Source organism: Rhineura floridana, chromosome 15 (assembly GCF_030035675.1).
Source record: "Rhineura floridana isolate rRhiFlo1 chromosome 15, rRhiFlo1.hap2, whole genome shotgun sequence".
Lineage (NCBI taxonomy): Eukaryota > Metazoa > Chordata > Lepidosauria > Squamata > Rhineuridae > Rhineura > Rhineura floridana.
Genome location: NC_084494.1, coordinates 14,627,379 through 14,642,113, shown reverse-complemented (window position 1 = coordinate 14,642,113; position 14,735 = coordinate 14,627,379). Strand labels below are relative to the sequence as shown.

General features: G+C 45.3%; 1 protein-coding gene across 4 annotated transcripts in view; it reads right to left on the bottom strand.

Moving 5' to 3' along the window:
• Positions 1-10,985: 10,985 nt before the first annotated feature.
• The window catches only part of LDLRAP1 (low density lipoprotein receptor adaptor protein 1), a 182,976-nt gene continuing 179,226 nt past the window's right edge, over positions 10,986-14,735 (bottom strand). For all 4 annotated transcript variants that reach the window (XM_061596584.1, XM_061596583.1, XM_061596586.1 and 1 more), the window contains one exon: positions 10,986-11,440. In XM_061596584.1, coding sequence (XP_061452568.1) covers positions 11,290-11,440 — 151 coding nt within the window. In that variant the 3' untranslated portion in view covers positions 10,986-11,289. The remainder of the gene's footprint in view (positions 11,441-14,735) is intronic.

Here is a 14,735-nt window from a genome sequence, read left to right as displayed (position 1 = left end):
AAACTGGCTAGCCTGCTCTGAGGCCTGGCCTGTTGCCTGGCATCCAGTTTGGGCCACAGCTGCCAAGGCCAAGCCATGGCCGCCAGTGCAGCTGCCACATTGCTTGCCCCGACCCAACCATCACACGATGACCTCATGGCGATGTGGGGGTTACATATATGTATGAAATGGGGTTAAGGATTAATTGGAGTTATGAACTTTTGGCTCAAACACGGAGGGGAGGGAAAGGACAAAAGGGGCCCTGAAATCAGGGAAGGGAGGTTAATTTCAATGTTTGCTACTTCAGAGGTCCTCATAGCCATCACCTTCTCCTGGCCAGTGATTTTCACCCATCCTTGAATGTTTCAAAGTGATGTCATATCTTGATGCAGCATCAACTTCCAAGGGGCATTTGGGGTTGGGGCAGGAATATAATGTGACCAATAAAATAAGAGTAGCATGAAGTCAAGGCTGTTGAATGGTAGGTTGGACACATGTGCAACCCCTCCCGAAAGTTACCTCCATGTTTTACACAAAATGCCCTTCAGAATGACACGATATAGTGCTATTTCCGGGTGAGGAAGAATGGTGTCTTCTGCCACAAAAAAGGAAACAGTAAGCTCTCCTGTTACTTGCACTTAGTCCCTGGTCTCCTTGCATCTATTCTATTCAAACTTTGTCTGCAACGCCACACTCGCTCTCTCATCTCTTAGTGGATGAATTGCAGCTCATAGGAACTTAGTAAGCTGTCTTCATACAGAGTTAGGCCACTGATCCATCTAGCTCAGTAATGTCAATGCTGACTGGCAGCAGCTCTCAAAGGTCTGAGACAGGAGTTTCTCCCAGCTTTATCTGGAGATGCCATGGATTGAATTTGGGACATGCAAAGCCGATGCTCTATGAAGCTGCAGCCCTTCTCCACCCATGTACACATTATTGCACACACACAGAGGCCCCCAGCACTCTCTCTCCCTCCCCCCAGGTTCACCGTACACATTCCTGTTGGATGTATAACAGCAGAGGCCATTCTGTCAGTACCTTAATGGGTTAAGTCTGCTATTGGTTTGGATAACAGCAGACTCAGCTTGGCTGGAGATTCTAGCGAGTGTGGAGGTAGCTGTCTGTGCAGAAGACAGTTGAGCTGGTGGAACTGGAGGGAAAAGGAGTGTTTCCCTTGTGTAGGCCTGACGTAAGAAAGAGAAACATCTCTGCTGATTGCTCCTCATATTATATACTTTTTTTTTCGTTCTACCTCAGGAAATCATGACTGCTTTTTTCTCTCTGGACTCTTGTCTGCTTTATTCCAGCCACTCTACTAACAATTCCCACACATACATCCAGGCTCACAGTACACACAACACAGCTCCATGCCTACATACAGAGAGGGAAACTCTGTTGGAGCCGGCTTCACTTGCCCCTCACCTGCGCTGCATTCAGACAGCACTTCATTCCATTTTTATGACGTTTCCTTACCTGATAATTTCCATATTTTATTTGATCCTTCTAAAAATCCACTTCTGGAAATCTAGCAGAACATAGTGGAAGTTTAGCGCTCATTTCTGTTTGCAACCCCATGAAGTCAAAAAAAGGTGTGGGTAAAGTGATAACATTTGGGGCAGTTTACTGGCATACAGTTCTTTCCTACCATTTCCATGGTGGAAACAGAAGTGCATATGTGCACGAGAGCGCTGGGTGATTTCAGTGTCCATGCTGAGGCTGCCTCTAGTGTTCCGGCTTGGGACTTCATGGCCTCCATGACAACCATGGGGCTGTCTCAAGTTGTTACTGTTGTCTCCCAAATGGGTTAGTTGCCCGGTGCGCAGTACAGCCAAATGACCGCACTCAGGTTGAAGGGTCCAACAAGCTTTATTTCATTCTGGCCAGAAGAGGTGCAAGGCGATAATTCGCAAAACAAGCACACCCCTTATGGGGGTGCTACACTTTTATACATTGCAAGCAAAAATTCATGGCACATTCTAATTGGCCCCCTAATGCCATCCTGCCACCTTTCCATTGGTCCATCTTCTAACTTATGCATGCCCATCGTTTCTTATGCACCCGGCACATTAATTTCTCCACCCATATCTGCATTCCAAGCTAGCCATCACACAACAGCTTCCCAGCACGTATTTTACTGATAAGCTTCAGCAAGGCATGTAACTCCTCTAGGCCTCCTAAACTTAGTTTCTTTTTTTCTTGAAAACGCTGGCCCTAAGTCATCATTACTAGCCCAGCACATAGGGCAGGGCACACCCCCGACTTGGTTTTTGCTCCAGATGGAGGAAGGGGTGGTCTGGAGATGGGGGTGGTGGATGTCACCCCATTGTTATGGTCAGATCACTTCCTGGTGAAGTTTAGACTTATGGCTCCAATCCTTCCCTGCAGGGGTGGTGGACAAATTAAGAAGGTCCTCCCCCGGAGCCTAATGGAATCCACTGGATTTCTGAATGCCCTGGGGGAGTTCCCAGTAGATAGAGCAGGTGACCCTGTTGAAGCCCTTGTCACACTGTGGAACAGCGAGGCGCGTCGGGCTCTCAACACGGTTGCCCCCGAGCGCCCTCTCTGGCATTGTGGAACCCAGCTTGCATCTTGGTACACCAGTGAGCTAAGGGCAATGAAACAGGCTGGACGACAGCTAGAGCACAAGTGGCGAAAGACATGCTGTGAGGCTGATCGGGCACGAGTAAAACATCATAACCATGCCTACTGTGTGGCGGTAAGGGCGGCAAAGAAGGCCCACTTCTCTGCCTCCATCGCATCCTCAAGTAGCCGTCTGGTGGAGCTTTTCTGTATTGTCAGGGGTCTGTTGACATCAATTCCAGGAAATGGAGTTTTAGACCCTTTGGAGGTCCACTGTGAATTGTTTGCAAGGCACTTTGAGGGTAAAGTAGCAGTCTTGATGCCCCATCCACATCTACTGTAGTCCCCAATGAGGTGTCCAGTGCAACGTCTGCTGCAACTTCTTAGGAACGGTTTCAGTCGATGCGGCCTGATGACCTGGACAAGGTGCTTGCAATGATGCCGCCAGCAACGTGTCCTCTTGACCCTTGCCCTTCTTGGATCCAGGGTGTGATCAACACATCATTGCGGGAGGGAGTAGACTTGAAAGAGACTTGATCTGACCACTCTTGAAAAAGCCCACCCTGGACCCATTGGTTTGTGACAACTACCAACCGGTTGCAAATACCCCCTTCTTAGGGAAGGTGATTGAGAGGGTTGTGGCGCAGCAATTGCAAGTACTCTTGGATGAAACAGATTATCGTGACCCATCCCAGTCTGGCTTCAGGCCTGGTTATGGGACTGAATTGGCCTTGGCCGCCCTGATGGATGACCTTTATTGGGAGAAGGACAGGGGGAATGCGACCCTGTTATTCTTACTTGATCTCTCAGTGGCTTTTGATACCATTGACCATGGTATCCTTCTGGGCCGACTTGGTGAGACAGGTATTGGAGGCACTGTTTTACAGTGGTTCCAATCCTATTTCCAGGGCTGCTGTCAGAGAATAGCATTGGGTGACTGACTTTCGGCCCACTGGCAGTTGTGCTGTGGGGTGCTTCAGGGTACCATCTTGTCCCCCATGCTGTTTAACATCTATATGAAGCCCTTGGGAGCAGTCATCAGGAACTTTGGGGCAATGTGTCAGCAGTATGCTGATGATACCCAGCTCTATTTCTCTGTAACATCTGAATCAGGAGAGGCTGTGCAAGCCCTGGACTGCTGCCTGGACTCAGTGGTGGGCTGGATGAGGGCCAATAAACTGAGTCTGAATCCTAGCAAGATGGAGGCACTGTGGGTTGGTGGTTCCCAAGTTCGGATAATTGGTCAGTTGCCTGCTTTGGATGTGGTCGTACTCCCTCTGAAAGAGCAGGTCTGTAGTCTGGGGGTGCTTCTGGATCCATCTTTGTTGCTAGAGGCCCAGGTGACCTCTGTGGCTAGGAGTGCCTTTTACCAGCTTCGGCTGGTAAGACAGCTGTGGCCGTTTCTGGACCGGGATAGCCTGACCACTGTTGTCCATGCACTGGTAACCTCCAGGCTGGATTACTGTAATGCGCTCTATGTGGGGCTGCCCTTGAGGTTGGTCCGGAAGCTGCAGCTGGTGCAAAATGCGGCGGTGAGACTGCTCACTGGGGCAGGGTATTGCCAACGTGTTACCCTGCTGCTGAAAGAATTGCACTGGCTGCCCATTTGCTACCGGGCCAAGTTCAAAGGTCTAGTTTTGGTGTACAAAGCCCTATACAGCTTGGGACCAGGATACCTGAAAGACGGTCTTACCCCTTATATACCCAGCCAATCACTGCGCTCTGCAGGTGAGGGCCTCCTGCAGATACCATCTTATCTGGAGGTTTGTTCTGCACAATATAGGAAACGGACCTTTAGTGTGGTGACACCTACCCTGTGGAATTCCCTCCCGTTGAATATCAGGCAGGCGCCATCTCTGCTATCTTTTGGCACCTTTTGAAGACTTTTCTCTTTCAACAGGCCTTTTAAGTTAAGACCTGTCCCGGTCTGCGTCTGTGTTAGAATTGCTTTTTAATATGTTTTCTTAAATAATGTTTTAAACCCTTTTTTAAAAGATGTTTTTAAAGCTTTTTAAAAAAATGCTTTTAGTGTTGTTTTGTTTTAATGTATTTTAAAGTCTGTTTTTATGATGTTTTAAAGTGTTTTTAGTGCTTCTGTTTGCCGCCCTGGGCTCCTGCTGGGAGGAAGGGCGGGATATAAATTAAATAATAAATAAATAAAACAAATAAATGTGTGGAAAGGAGGGGTAGTAGCGACTTGTCCAATTAAATTTATTGGTGTGAATGAAATCCACTGGTGTGAATGAAATTTAGTGCGACATGGCAGTATATTGGTAAAATATATACAGTTCAATAATGCAACAGGTACTGCCGTGTGAAATGAATATTAGAAATTGGGACAGAAGCGCTGCTGTTATAGTAAGTAAAATTATCTCAATAATAATTAAATAATTAACCATTTATTAATAGAATAAAAAATAACTTGTGTCTGAATTGCAGCCTAAGGTGAGGGGAGCCTTTGGAGACTGCTGCTCCTGGGCTCTTTGAGGAAGCAAGATTCCTTTGCCCCTGCCTTGCTGCAAGGTGTTCCATGGGGCTGCTTTAGAGGTTCCCACAATGACATGATGACCACCAGTGCTCAGATTATCATTGGGACCCCCTGATGATACCAAGTGTTGGCGATCATTGCCAAGAGCTCCAGAAGCAGTAGTTCCACTGAGGAGCGAGAGAGAAACCAAACGGAACACTTTGAGGTAAGAGATGGGGTGAAGACACACTAGGCACTTCCAGACTATAACTGTTTTTGGTGGGATTCAATCACATACTGGCAAATTCCAGTAGCACAATTAGAGTTGATGGGGAGGTCTTACGCAACAGACCCGCTATCCCAAAAGATCATACTTTTTGCAATAAACGATGGGTACATGTACTGTAAAGTGTGCTATAACACTTGCTTTGACACAGCTTCATCTAACCTCCCTGCAAACCAGTCGGAATGAATGCTCATTAAATAGCCAATGTCATCTAATCTCCCTGCAAACCAATCAGGATGAATGCTCAATAAACAAGTCATCGGGAAGCAGCTGCCGTGGATCAGTTCTGCAAAAACAAAAATACAACCCCAACCCTCCTCCCCTGCAAACTGAACCATCACCACCAAATTGTTTGGGGAGGGGGTTTCAAAATTGCCTGCAGGGCAGATTAGGCCCATGGGCTGCCATTTCGCCGCCCCTGGTCTACATGGACTTGCAGCACCTCTCCAGGATTTCAGAAACAGTCTTTCCCAACCCTACCTGCACATCATGGGGACTGAAGGTAGGACCTGCTGCTTGTAAAGCATGTGCTCTATATTACTGCAATTTTAAATGTTTTGTGATGCTTTATTACTGTATATATTTTCATGACTCTTGTTATTAGCTTTGAATACCTTTCAGTGGAAGAGTAGGAAATACAATGGTCAAAACAACAAATAAATAAAAATAAGGCATGCTGGAAAAAAGGTAAATTTTTATTTTCTCAACAGCATATGTACTTTTTACAGCATATGTTAAACTACAGTAGGGCTGCACTCATACAGCGGGTTACGTTCCAGACTCCCATCTAAAAGCAAAACCCGTCGAAAAGCAGAACTCCGTCAATAGAATGGTGCCTGATGCCCAAAAAGCGCTGTAAAAGCAGAACAAGCGCTGTATGAGTGGGGCCATACTCTAATTGAAAACCGCCGTATTAAAGGAACGCCGAAAAGCGGGACCTTACTGTATATACATGGAGGCATTATATTGTGCATGTTACATACATATTCCGAAGATCTCTAGAAAAAAAGTATATGTTCTCATATAAATGAAACTTCTTAGACCATTCTTTCAAGAATTTTTTTTTTATCATCACAGAAGCAACCCCCAGGATATTAAGCCTGGGCTAAGCATACAAGGAAACGAGGTGGTAGAGATCTGAGGTGGAGACCACATCATGAAGGAGTCAGCTCTGTGAATTCACTTCTACACCAGGGATGGGGAACTTGTGGCTCTCCAGATGTTCAACTCTCCTCAGCCCCATTGGCATGGCCAATGTCCAAGGATAATGACAGCTGTAGTTCAGCAGCATCAGGAGAGTCACCTGCTCCCCAAACCCATTCTACATGAAAGATTCCATGTAAGTAGAAAGTGAGCAACAGAAGGAGTTGGTAGGGCTAGAGCCTCTCTCCCTGAGGTGCTAGATGTCTACCTTCAGGAATTTTCTTTTTTTTAACATGGACAGCATTCAACATTTGTATCTCCTACCTGTACCCTGAAGTAACACAGGCCATTCTGCCACCTCGTTCTGCTCCATGTATAAGCGGGGCTTCTGTTTAGAGCATTTCCATTCTAGCTGGTTTTGCACAGATAAAGATACTGTCTATATAGATATACATCTTTTCAGCAGAGATCTTCAACTGGCCTCCCATTGTCAACCCAAAAAGAAGAGTATTGTGCCATCTGCATGCAAGGCAGCAGGGCACATTGCCTAGAAACATCTTTTTGGAGAGATAAAGGATGTCTTGCTAAACCCCTTTCTCCCCAGGGTCAACATAGTACAGTTTCCAAGAGCCAAGCTTCCAAGCTTTTGGAGATTCATCTATCTGCTGTTCTCTGAACAGACAGCCTCATAAAGATTTATTTTGCCCAACTATAGTATTAGCACAGTTATATTTAAAGAAAGGATATTTGAGAAAAGTGAAATTAGTATTTCAGAAGCCAATTACAAATCTATAAAACAGATTAGTATATTTCCAACAAGGCCACAAACATGGCAAACTGTGTCACAGTGCAGCTATCCAGGTTCATTGTTAAACATAATCTGTTAATGACTGTAATCCTGAGTCTCTCATTATTTCAGTTTCTAAATCCAGGCTCTTTTGAAATGAGAAGACTGAGAATTTATTTTTTAAGCCTCTCTAAGAGATGCAGGTGGGAAGAAGGATGTGAGAGAGAAACAAATATAAAAACAGCCATTTAACATTTATTTACTTTTAAAAAAATAGAAAGCCAAAAGGAATTACTGTTTTCCTTTAATCCAATTTGGCAGCTTTCAATTTAGTGGCTTAAATGGCTGGGGGAGAGGCTACAGATATGACTGAACGAACCAAATAGAAAAGAAAAATGTCTTAAGAAGAAAGATAAGGACCACCGTTCTCTAATCATCTAGCCAGACCTCAGCACTCCAGTTCTTCCTAGGTGGCAAATGTAAAGAGAAAACAAAGTGAGCCTCTGGTATTTCCATCAACGAGATGGATGAGTCTTCAAGCATTTGGTGCTGCAAAAGAGGAAGAGGTCAGTTTTAGGAAGAATCTCCGACTGCTGCTGGTGTGCGTTTCTGCACGTAGTGAGTACGTTCAAAAAGGAGAAAGCAAAAAAGGTGACAGAGCCTTGCAAACCTGTTTTGACATTTGAAACTATAATTTTGGTTAAGGTTCCCCCCCCTCTCCTTTTAAAGTGCAAAGCTACGTATCTGAAGCATGCCTGCTCTGTTCTGAAGCTGGCTGAGGAAAGAAAGAAATAAGCCATTACTGCCCACTGGAAATTCAAAGGGGCAATGCTTGCTCTTTCTCATTTTAACAGCTGCCACAATTTCCCTGTTTCCAGTAAGAGGGAGATGCTCAAGAAGAATTCAGCAAGATGTGACCCCGCTTTTGATGAAGCCACCTAAAAAGATAACTTGGTCCCACATTTTTCTTTTTTTGTTAAGACCTACCCCTCTTTGGAGGGTTTAAAGAGTGCAATTATAGCCTGCCGCTTGGAAAGGGTAAAAAAAAAAAGCAGAAGAGATTCAAGGTGTTGTTCAGCAGTGGTGCAGTTCGCCACCACAAAGGATCAATATGATGCTGCAACTTTGCGACTCCGCAGGTGCAATGCAGCCTTCAATCTCTCTCCGCACTCTCACCAACACACACACTCTCTCTCCCTCCCCTTCTCTGCTCTACTCTACTGACAAGGCCTCTTCTAGAGAATCTCACCTGTTGCATTCTCTTTTTCCCAACCTTCTATGACTTCCTTCCTCACAACCCCTTCCAGTTATTGCATAGGGTCCACATCTACACCATACATTTAAAACACATTTAATACAATTAAAACATGACTTCTCCCAAAGAATCCTGGGAACTGTAGTTTACCTCTCACAGAGCTACAATTCCCAGCACCCTTCACAAACTAGAGTTCCAGGATTCTCTGGGGGGAAGCCATGTGATTTGAATGTGTGGTATGGGTGTGGCCACCCCACATTCATTCTCTCTCTCTCTCTCTCACACACACACACACACAGCCTCTCTGCTAATCCAAGCAGATCACATGAGGAGAGGGGTTATCACCCCTCCCAACTCATCAATGATAGATTGGACAGGACTGTGGACAAGATGATTTGCATACTCATCAGGGTACTGGGTTTGGCACTGCTTCCCCCCCTTTTAACTTTCCTTTTTCATTTTTACTGTTGCCAAAATCAATGGGGTCTTGGGAGGGTGCAGAAAAATTTGCATAGGAACTCGCATCAGACCCCTGGGCTAAGGGTTACCTATCCCTGATTTTAAAACAAGCTTGTATATAAAAGGCCATAAGATGACTAGCCTCCTGATTTCTGTCTACCCAGTGGGCTGGCAGATGAGGTATGGATCGCTATATCCCTTCCCTAGCAACTCAGTTGGTTGAGACTAACCTCCATGGAATTCCTTGTCACCTGTGGCTACCAAGCAAGTATTTAAATTCAAAAATTTTACAGCCTGACCACAGCCCTCCAAAGGCAGTTTATAATAAAACAAACAATAAACACATATTTTTTTAAAAAAAGATTAAGGCAGTGATCAACTTTGAGAGACTGTAGTGGCCGCATGTTTGAACACCCCCTCTCCAATCCCCTTTCCTGCATATAGAAAACAAACATGTCAGGGAGAAGGCAAATCTAGAACTCTTCTCTCTGACATCTAGCTTTCTATGTGTATGGCATTTATTTTATCTCTCTCTCAAAATGGTGATCCATGCACCTGTGGCCTGAAATACTGGAACAGAGTTACCATTTCATCTAATATTAGGGTAGACTAAACCTAAGACGGGGTAGAAACTATGCGGGGCTGAATTCCCCCTCCCACTGCATTGCTATAGGAACATTGCCCAATGGGCTCAACTCGTGTCGAGCTATAAAAGGGTCATGGACCATCAGTACCCCATTCGTATGCATGTTTGGATGACTCCACTGTCCTTAGGGTGTTCCAACAGGATAGCAGGTCCCCTCCTGCTAAGTGGGGATACAGTGAGACTAGGTGGGTGGCTACCTGGATGGCAGAGTGGTTATCAGGTGAGTGGCCCTGTTGTATGAAAAACAAGAGGAAAGGCAGAGCTCCCTCCTCCTGGGGCTCACGAGTACCCTCTCTCACAATGTCTGAAAAGGACCTATGTGGCAAATGGGCTTGATTTCATGGATCATTAGATCAGTTTCAATAGTTCTGGTCCACAGACTGGGCGGTTGCTTTAGCCTGTATGTCAGAAGTAACAAAACAACCCTACTGATCCTTATCATTAGAAGCATCTGGCTAGGCCCTGTCCACTCAGCTGCTGTGGGAGGAGCCAGTGGGCCATAAAGAGCCTTACATGGCTTGGGACCACAATACCTGATGGAAGGCCTCTCCTGACACGAACCCACCCGTACACTATGCTCAACATCAAAGCCCCTCCTCCGGGTGCCTACTCCCAGAGCTTGGAAAAGTTACTTTTTTGAACTACAACTCCCATCAGCCCAATCCAGTGGCCATGCTGGCTGGGGCTGATGGGAGTTGTAGTTCAAAAAAAAGTAACTTTTCCAAGCTTTGCCTACTCCAAGGGAAGCTCAGAGGACGGCAACAAGGGAGAGGGCTTTCTCAGTGGTGGCCCCCAAATTATGGAATGATCTTCTTGATGAGGTGCGCTTGGCTCCAACACTGTTTTCTTTTCGGCACCAGGTCAAGACTTTCCTCTTCTCCTAGGCATTTTAGCATGTGTTTTTAAATTGTTTTTTAAAGTGTTTTTAAATTTGTATATTTGTTTTTAATGTTTTTAATTGTTGTAAACCGCCCAGAGAGCTTCAGCTATGGGGCGGTATACAAATGTAATAAATAATAAATAATAATAATAATAATAAAGAGAAGGGCTAGAGGGCCCAAGTCCGCCATTTCCCTGCCTTCCATAATACAGCATCACACAACCAGTAGCATCCTACTTGAACCAGCCAGAAAGCAAGCCATCAACACAGCCTCACTGTATCTTCCCCAGAACAACCTCCTTCCTTGTTGGGGCGCTTCTCTCTGCAAAAAAGGCCAACATAACTCAGTTCACTTGATGTTACACAGCCAATCCTCCTCCTCGCTTTCACAAGACACAGCTGACGCTATCCTCTACCATGAGTATTCCAGTGGGAAAAACCATCTAATACTGTAATGTTAAGTTAGCTGACGCTACAACATTTCCATAATATATGAAAACTGAAAGGGTTCGTGAATAAATATATTCAAGGAGCATCTCATCATTTACATAAAAGCAAAGATAAAAAAAAAGAAATTATATATATTTATTTATATATAATATAAAAAGATGAAATATCTAAAGCTTTGGTCTAAGGAGTTGTAGGGTGTCATAACAGCATCCATCTGGACCAGATCTTCGCCTTGCTCTCCCCTCTTTAAAATAAACCCTTCCAGTTAGAAATTACCCACAATGCAGAGCATCCAAGTTCCCAGTGGTGATTACATAACTTGGAAAGCTTGTCAGGAGGAAAAGGATGAACAGGACATCAGAACCCAAAGAGGTGGTCATCTTTTTCTGCCACTGTTGTGGAATCTACTTTGTCCCAATCTACAGGCGAGAGAATTTCGGCACTCTGGATGTCTTGAGCAGTCAGGCCAATGTCAAGGTCTTGGGGGTTAGTTCGAGACTGAGCTAGTCTGAAAGAAAAAGAGAAAAAAACTGTGAAGGGACCTGGAGAGAGTCATGGATGTAGGACTGCCACCACAGCCAGAAATAGCATCATGACCGGGCCATGTGTGCGTGTGTCTCTGTCTGCAGGTATTAGAAGGAGACGGAAGAATGGGCTGGAGCACATCAAACTACTTTTGAATGTTCCCATGGGGAGGTGGGGTAGAAAACCCTGAAAACAGAAAACCATCTCTTCAGGGAGAAAGGTTCTAATGCAGCTCTTTGCCTACCATTCTGGTTTTCTATTGGCAGGGAGTGTTTTAACACAACATTCCAAAAACATTTTCTTCTCTCTCCAGTATAAAATGGTGCAGTCCATTCTATCATTTCCTATATTTATATCCTACCTTTCCTCCAAGAAAGGTGGCATAAATAGATTTCTCCACCCACCCCTGGTCCCATTTTATCGTGTCTGAGAGGCAGGTTAGGCTGATCGTGTGTGACTGACATAAGACCACCTGGTGAGCCTCATGGCTGAGTGGGAATGTAGACTTGGGTTCCCCCACTCCTAGACCAACACTCTAACCACTATGCCACACTACACCATCTCAGCACGCTATCATCTGGATTTGTTGCTTGCACCTGTAGGCCATGCATATTTGTCTTTACAAGAGAGTTAGACAAAGACACAGAAGAGAAGGCTAGCAATGGCTACTAGCCATGATGGCTATGTTCTGCCTCCACTGACAGAGGCAGTATGCCTCTCAATGCCAGTTGCTAGGAATCATGAGAGGGGAAGAGTTGCTGTTGCACTCAGGTCCTGTTTGCGGCCTTCTCATGGGCATCTGGTTGGCCACCGTGAGAACAGGATACTGGACTAGATGGGCCACCGGCCTGATCCAGCAGAGATCTTATGTGCTATGCCTTCTCCCAGGGTGGATGCTGCCCTCCTCTGAGGCCTGCTGGTGTGCTTCCCAGAGGCATCTAACTGGAAGTGACAGAAAACAGGATGCGGGACTAGATGGGTCATTGATAGTATGTATCTGAATACAACGATGGCTATGTTTTCCTTCCACTGTTGGAGGAGGCAGCGTGCCTCTGGATAATGCCAATTCCCGGGAATTGCAAGTAGGCAGAATACTGCTGTACTCAGGTCTTCTTGTGGGCTTTTCATGGGCCTCTGGTTGGCCACCATGAAAATGAACGGGAAGCTGAACTAGGTGGGTCCTTGGTCTGATCTAGTCGGGCTCTTCCCATGTTACAACTGCTGGGAAGGGATGGAAAGGCTGTTTGCTGCAGCAAACATGGGGAAAGTGGAAGTGAAACACCCTTTTATGCACATTTGGAGAACCAGATTGGCCCAGGCTACATACTGTGCATCAGCTGTAGCCATAACTCAGGATGTTGGGAGAATTCTGACAAAAATGGAAACCAGAGTGGAAATTGCCCATGTTTGCTTATTTGTCCAATGTCCAGAATGGAAATCAATCCAGTGAATGAATATGATTGATATTCACTGTTGTTTCTTTAGTCCACAAATGATACATAATTGGTTACACACACACCCTTTGCATTGTGTTTCCTTTACATTGAAATGAATGGGGTGGAAGAACATGGAACATGGAAATGGACTGCCTTCAAGTCGATCCGGACTTATGGCGACCCTATGAATGGTAAGCAGTATTCAGAGGGGGTTTACCATTTCCTCCCTCTGAGGATGAGAGGCAGTGACTGGCCCAAGGTCACCCAGTGAGCTTCATGGCTGTGTGGGGATTCGAACCCTGGTCTCCCAGGTCGTAGTCCAACACTCTAACCACTACACCACATAATCACAACATAATCTATGTAATGAATCACGTAAATTATGTACTTTTGTCACAGCGGAGAGTGAGACAAATCACATCGTTTTTGACAGAAGGCGAACTGCAGCAGAATGGAAACGGCATGTGACAAATACAGGACAGAACGGAACACAATGCTTTCTTATATCCCTAATGCACCAGCACCGTCTGCTGTCAGCCTGAAAGTTTAAATGAATGCTCCTAAAGCAAAGGAAAAAAAGTTAATCTCTGCAGGTTTCCAGTCCTTGGTGCCAGTCTGTTTACCAGGCAGTTCCAGCCCAAAGGCACCCTGTGCATTCTGCAATCAGTGCCATTTCTTTTACAGGCTGTCGGGTGAAATGCTGGCTTCTCTGTGTGTGTGTGTGTGTGTGATAGAGAGATTTGCACTCACTCTAGAAGGAACCTGGAACATCATTAGCTGAGGCCATATCTCACAATCAAAAAGGCCATACCAGCTGAAAGCAGCAGCAGCAGGAAAAAAATCAAATGCCACACCAGAATATCTCAATTTCCCCTGCTGCGAGACAATTCATACGGACAGGCAGCCACAACATTTCTCCAGCACTGTCCAGATTACATTCCAGTTGCTCGTGGCAGCACACGCTGCTTCTGGAGATGAGATTGGGGATCTTAACTCTTTAGGGAAGCATGGTGGCACGGGGGGATTGGAAATGGCAGCAGCCATCTCAGTCATTCAGCGTCTGCTGGGATCACCAGATATTTCACGATAACGGAGGGGTTCCCCCCCCCCGGAAAGTTCTACTTGAATATTCATTACCATTACATTAGCACAACGCTGCTACCCTTCTCATGCAAACACCAGATATGTGGAAAACTTAACAGTTGGTTGCAAAAAGGGCCAAATTAAGGCTGCATTCAGACAAGTTTATTCCTTTTTCCTGATTTTTCTTTCTGTCACATGATGTAAAAGCCACTTATAGAAATCTAGTGGAATACAGTAGTTTAGTGCTCACTTTCGTGTTAATTGCTTCCAGAAAAAATCAGTTTGTAGCCCCATTAACCCAGAAAATTGTGGGAGTAAAGTGATAAAATTTGGAGTGGTATACCGGCATACAATTCTTTCCTGCCATTTTCATGGGGGAATCATGGGAAAACATAAGTGAGCATGTGTGGAAAGGGTGGGGGAGCAGCAACATGTCCATTGTTTTGTCACACCATGCCCTTTGGTGTGAATGAAATTTAGTGTGACATGGTGGTATATCATTCAAAAAGCCACAGTTCCATATTGCAAGGATCTGGAGTATGAAAGGAACATTAGAAATCGGGACAGAAGCACTATCCTTATAATCAGTAAAAATAATGTAATAAATCCCATGTCTGACTGCAGCCTAACGGTTGCATTAAGTATGTTGTGGATTAGGGGTTCCACTTAAAATCCTTTCCTCTTGCAGACTGCTATTAGCTATGGAGAAGACAAGAGGCAGCAAGGATGCTATTGTCGGTGTTAAGGTAGGGGTGGTCT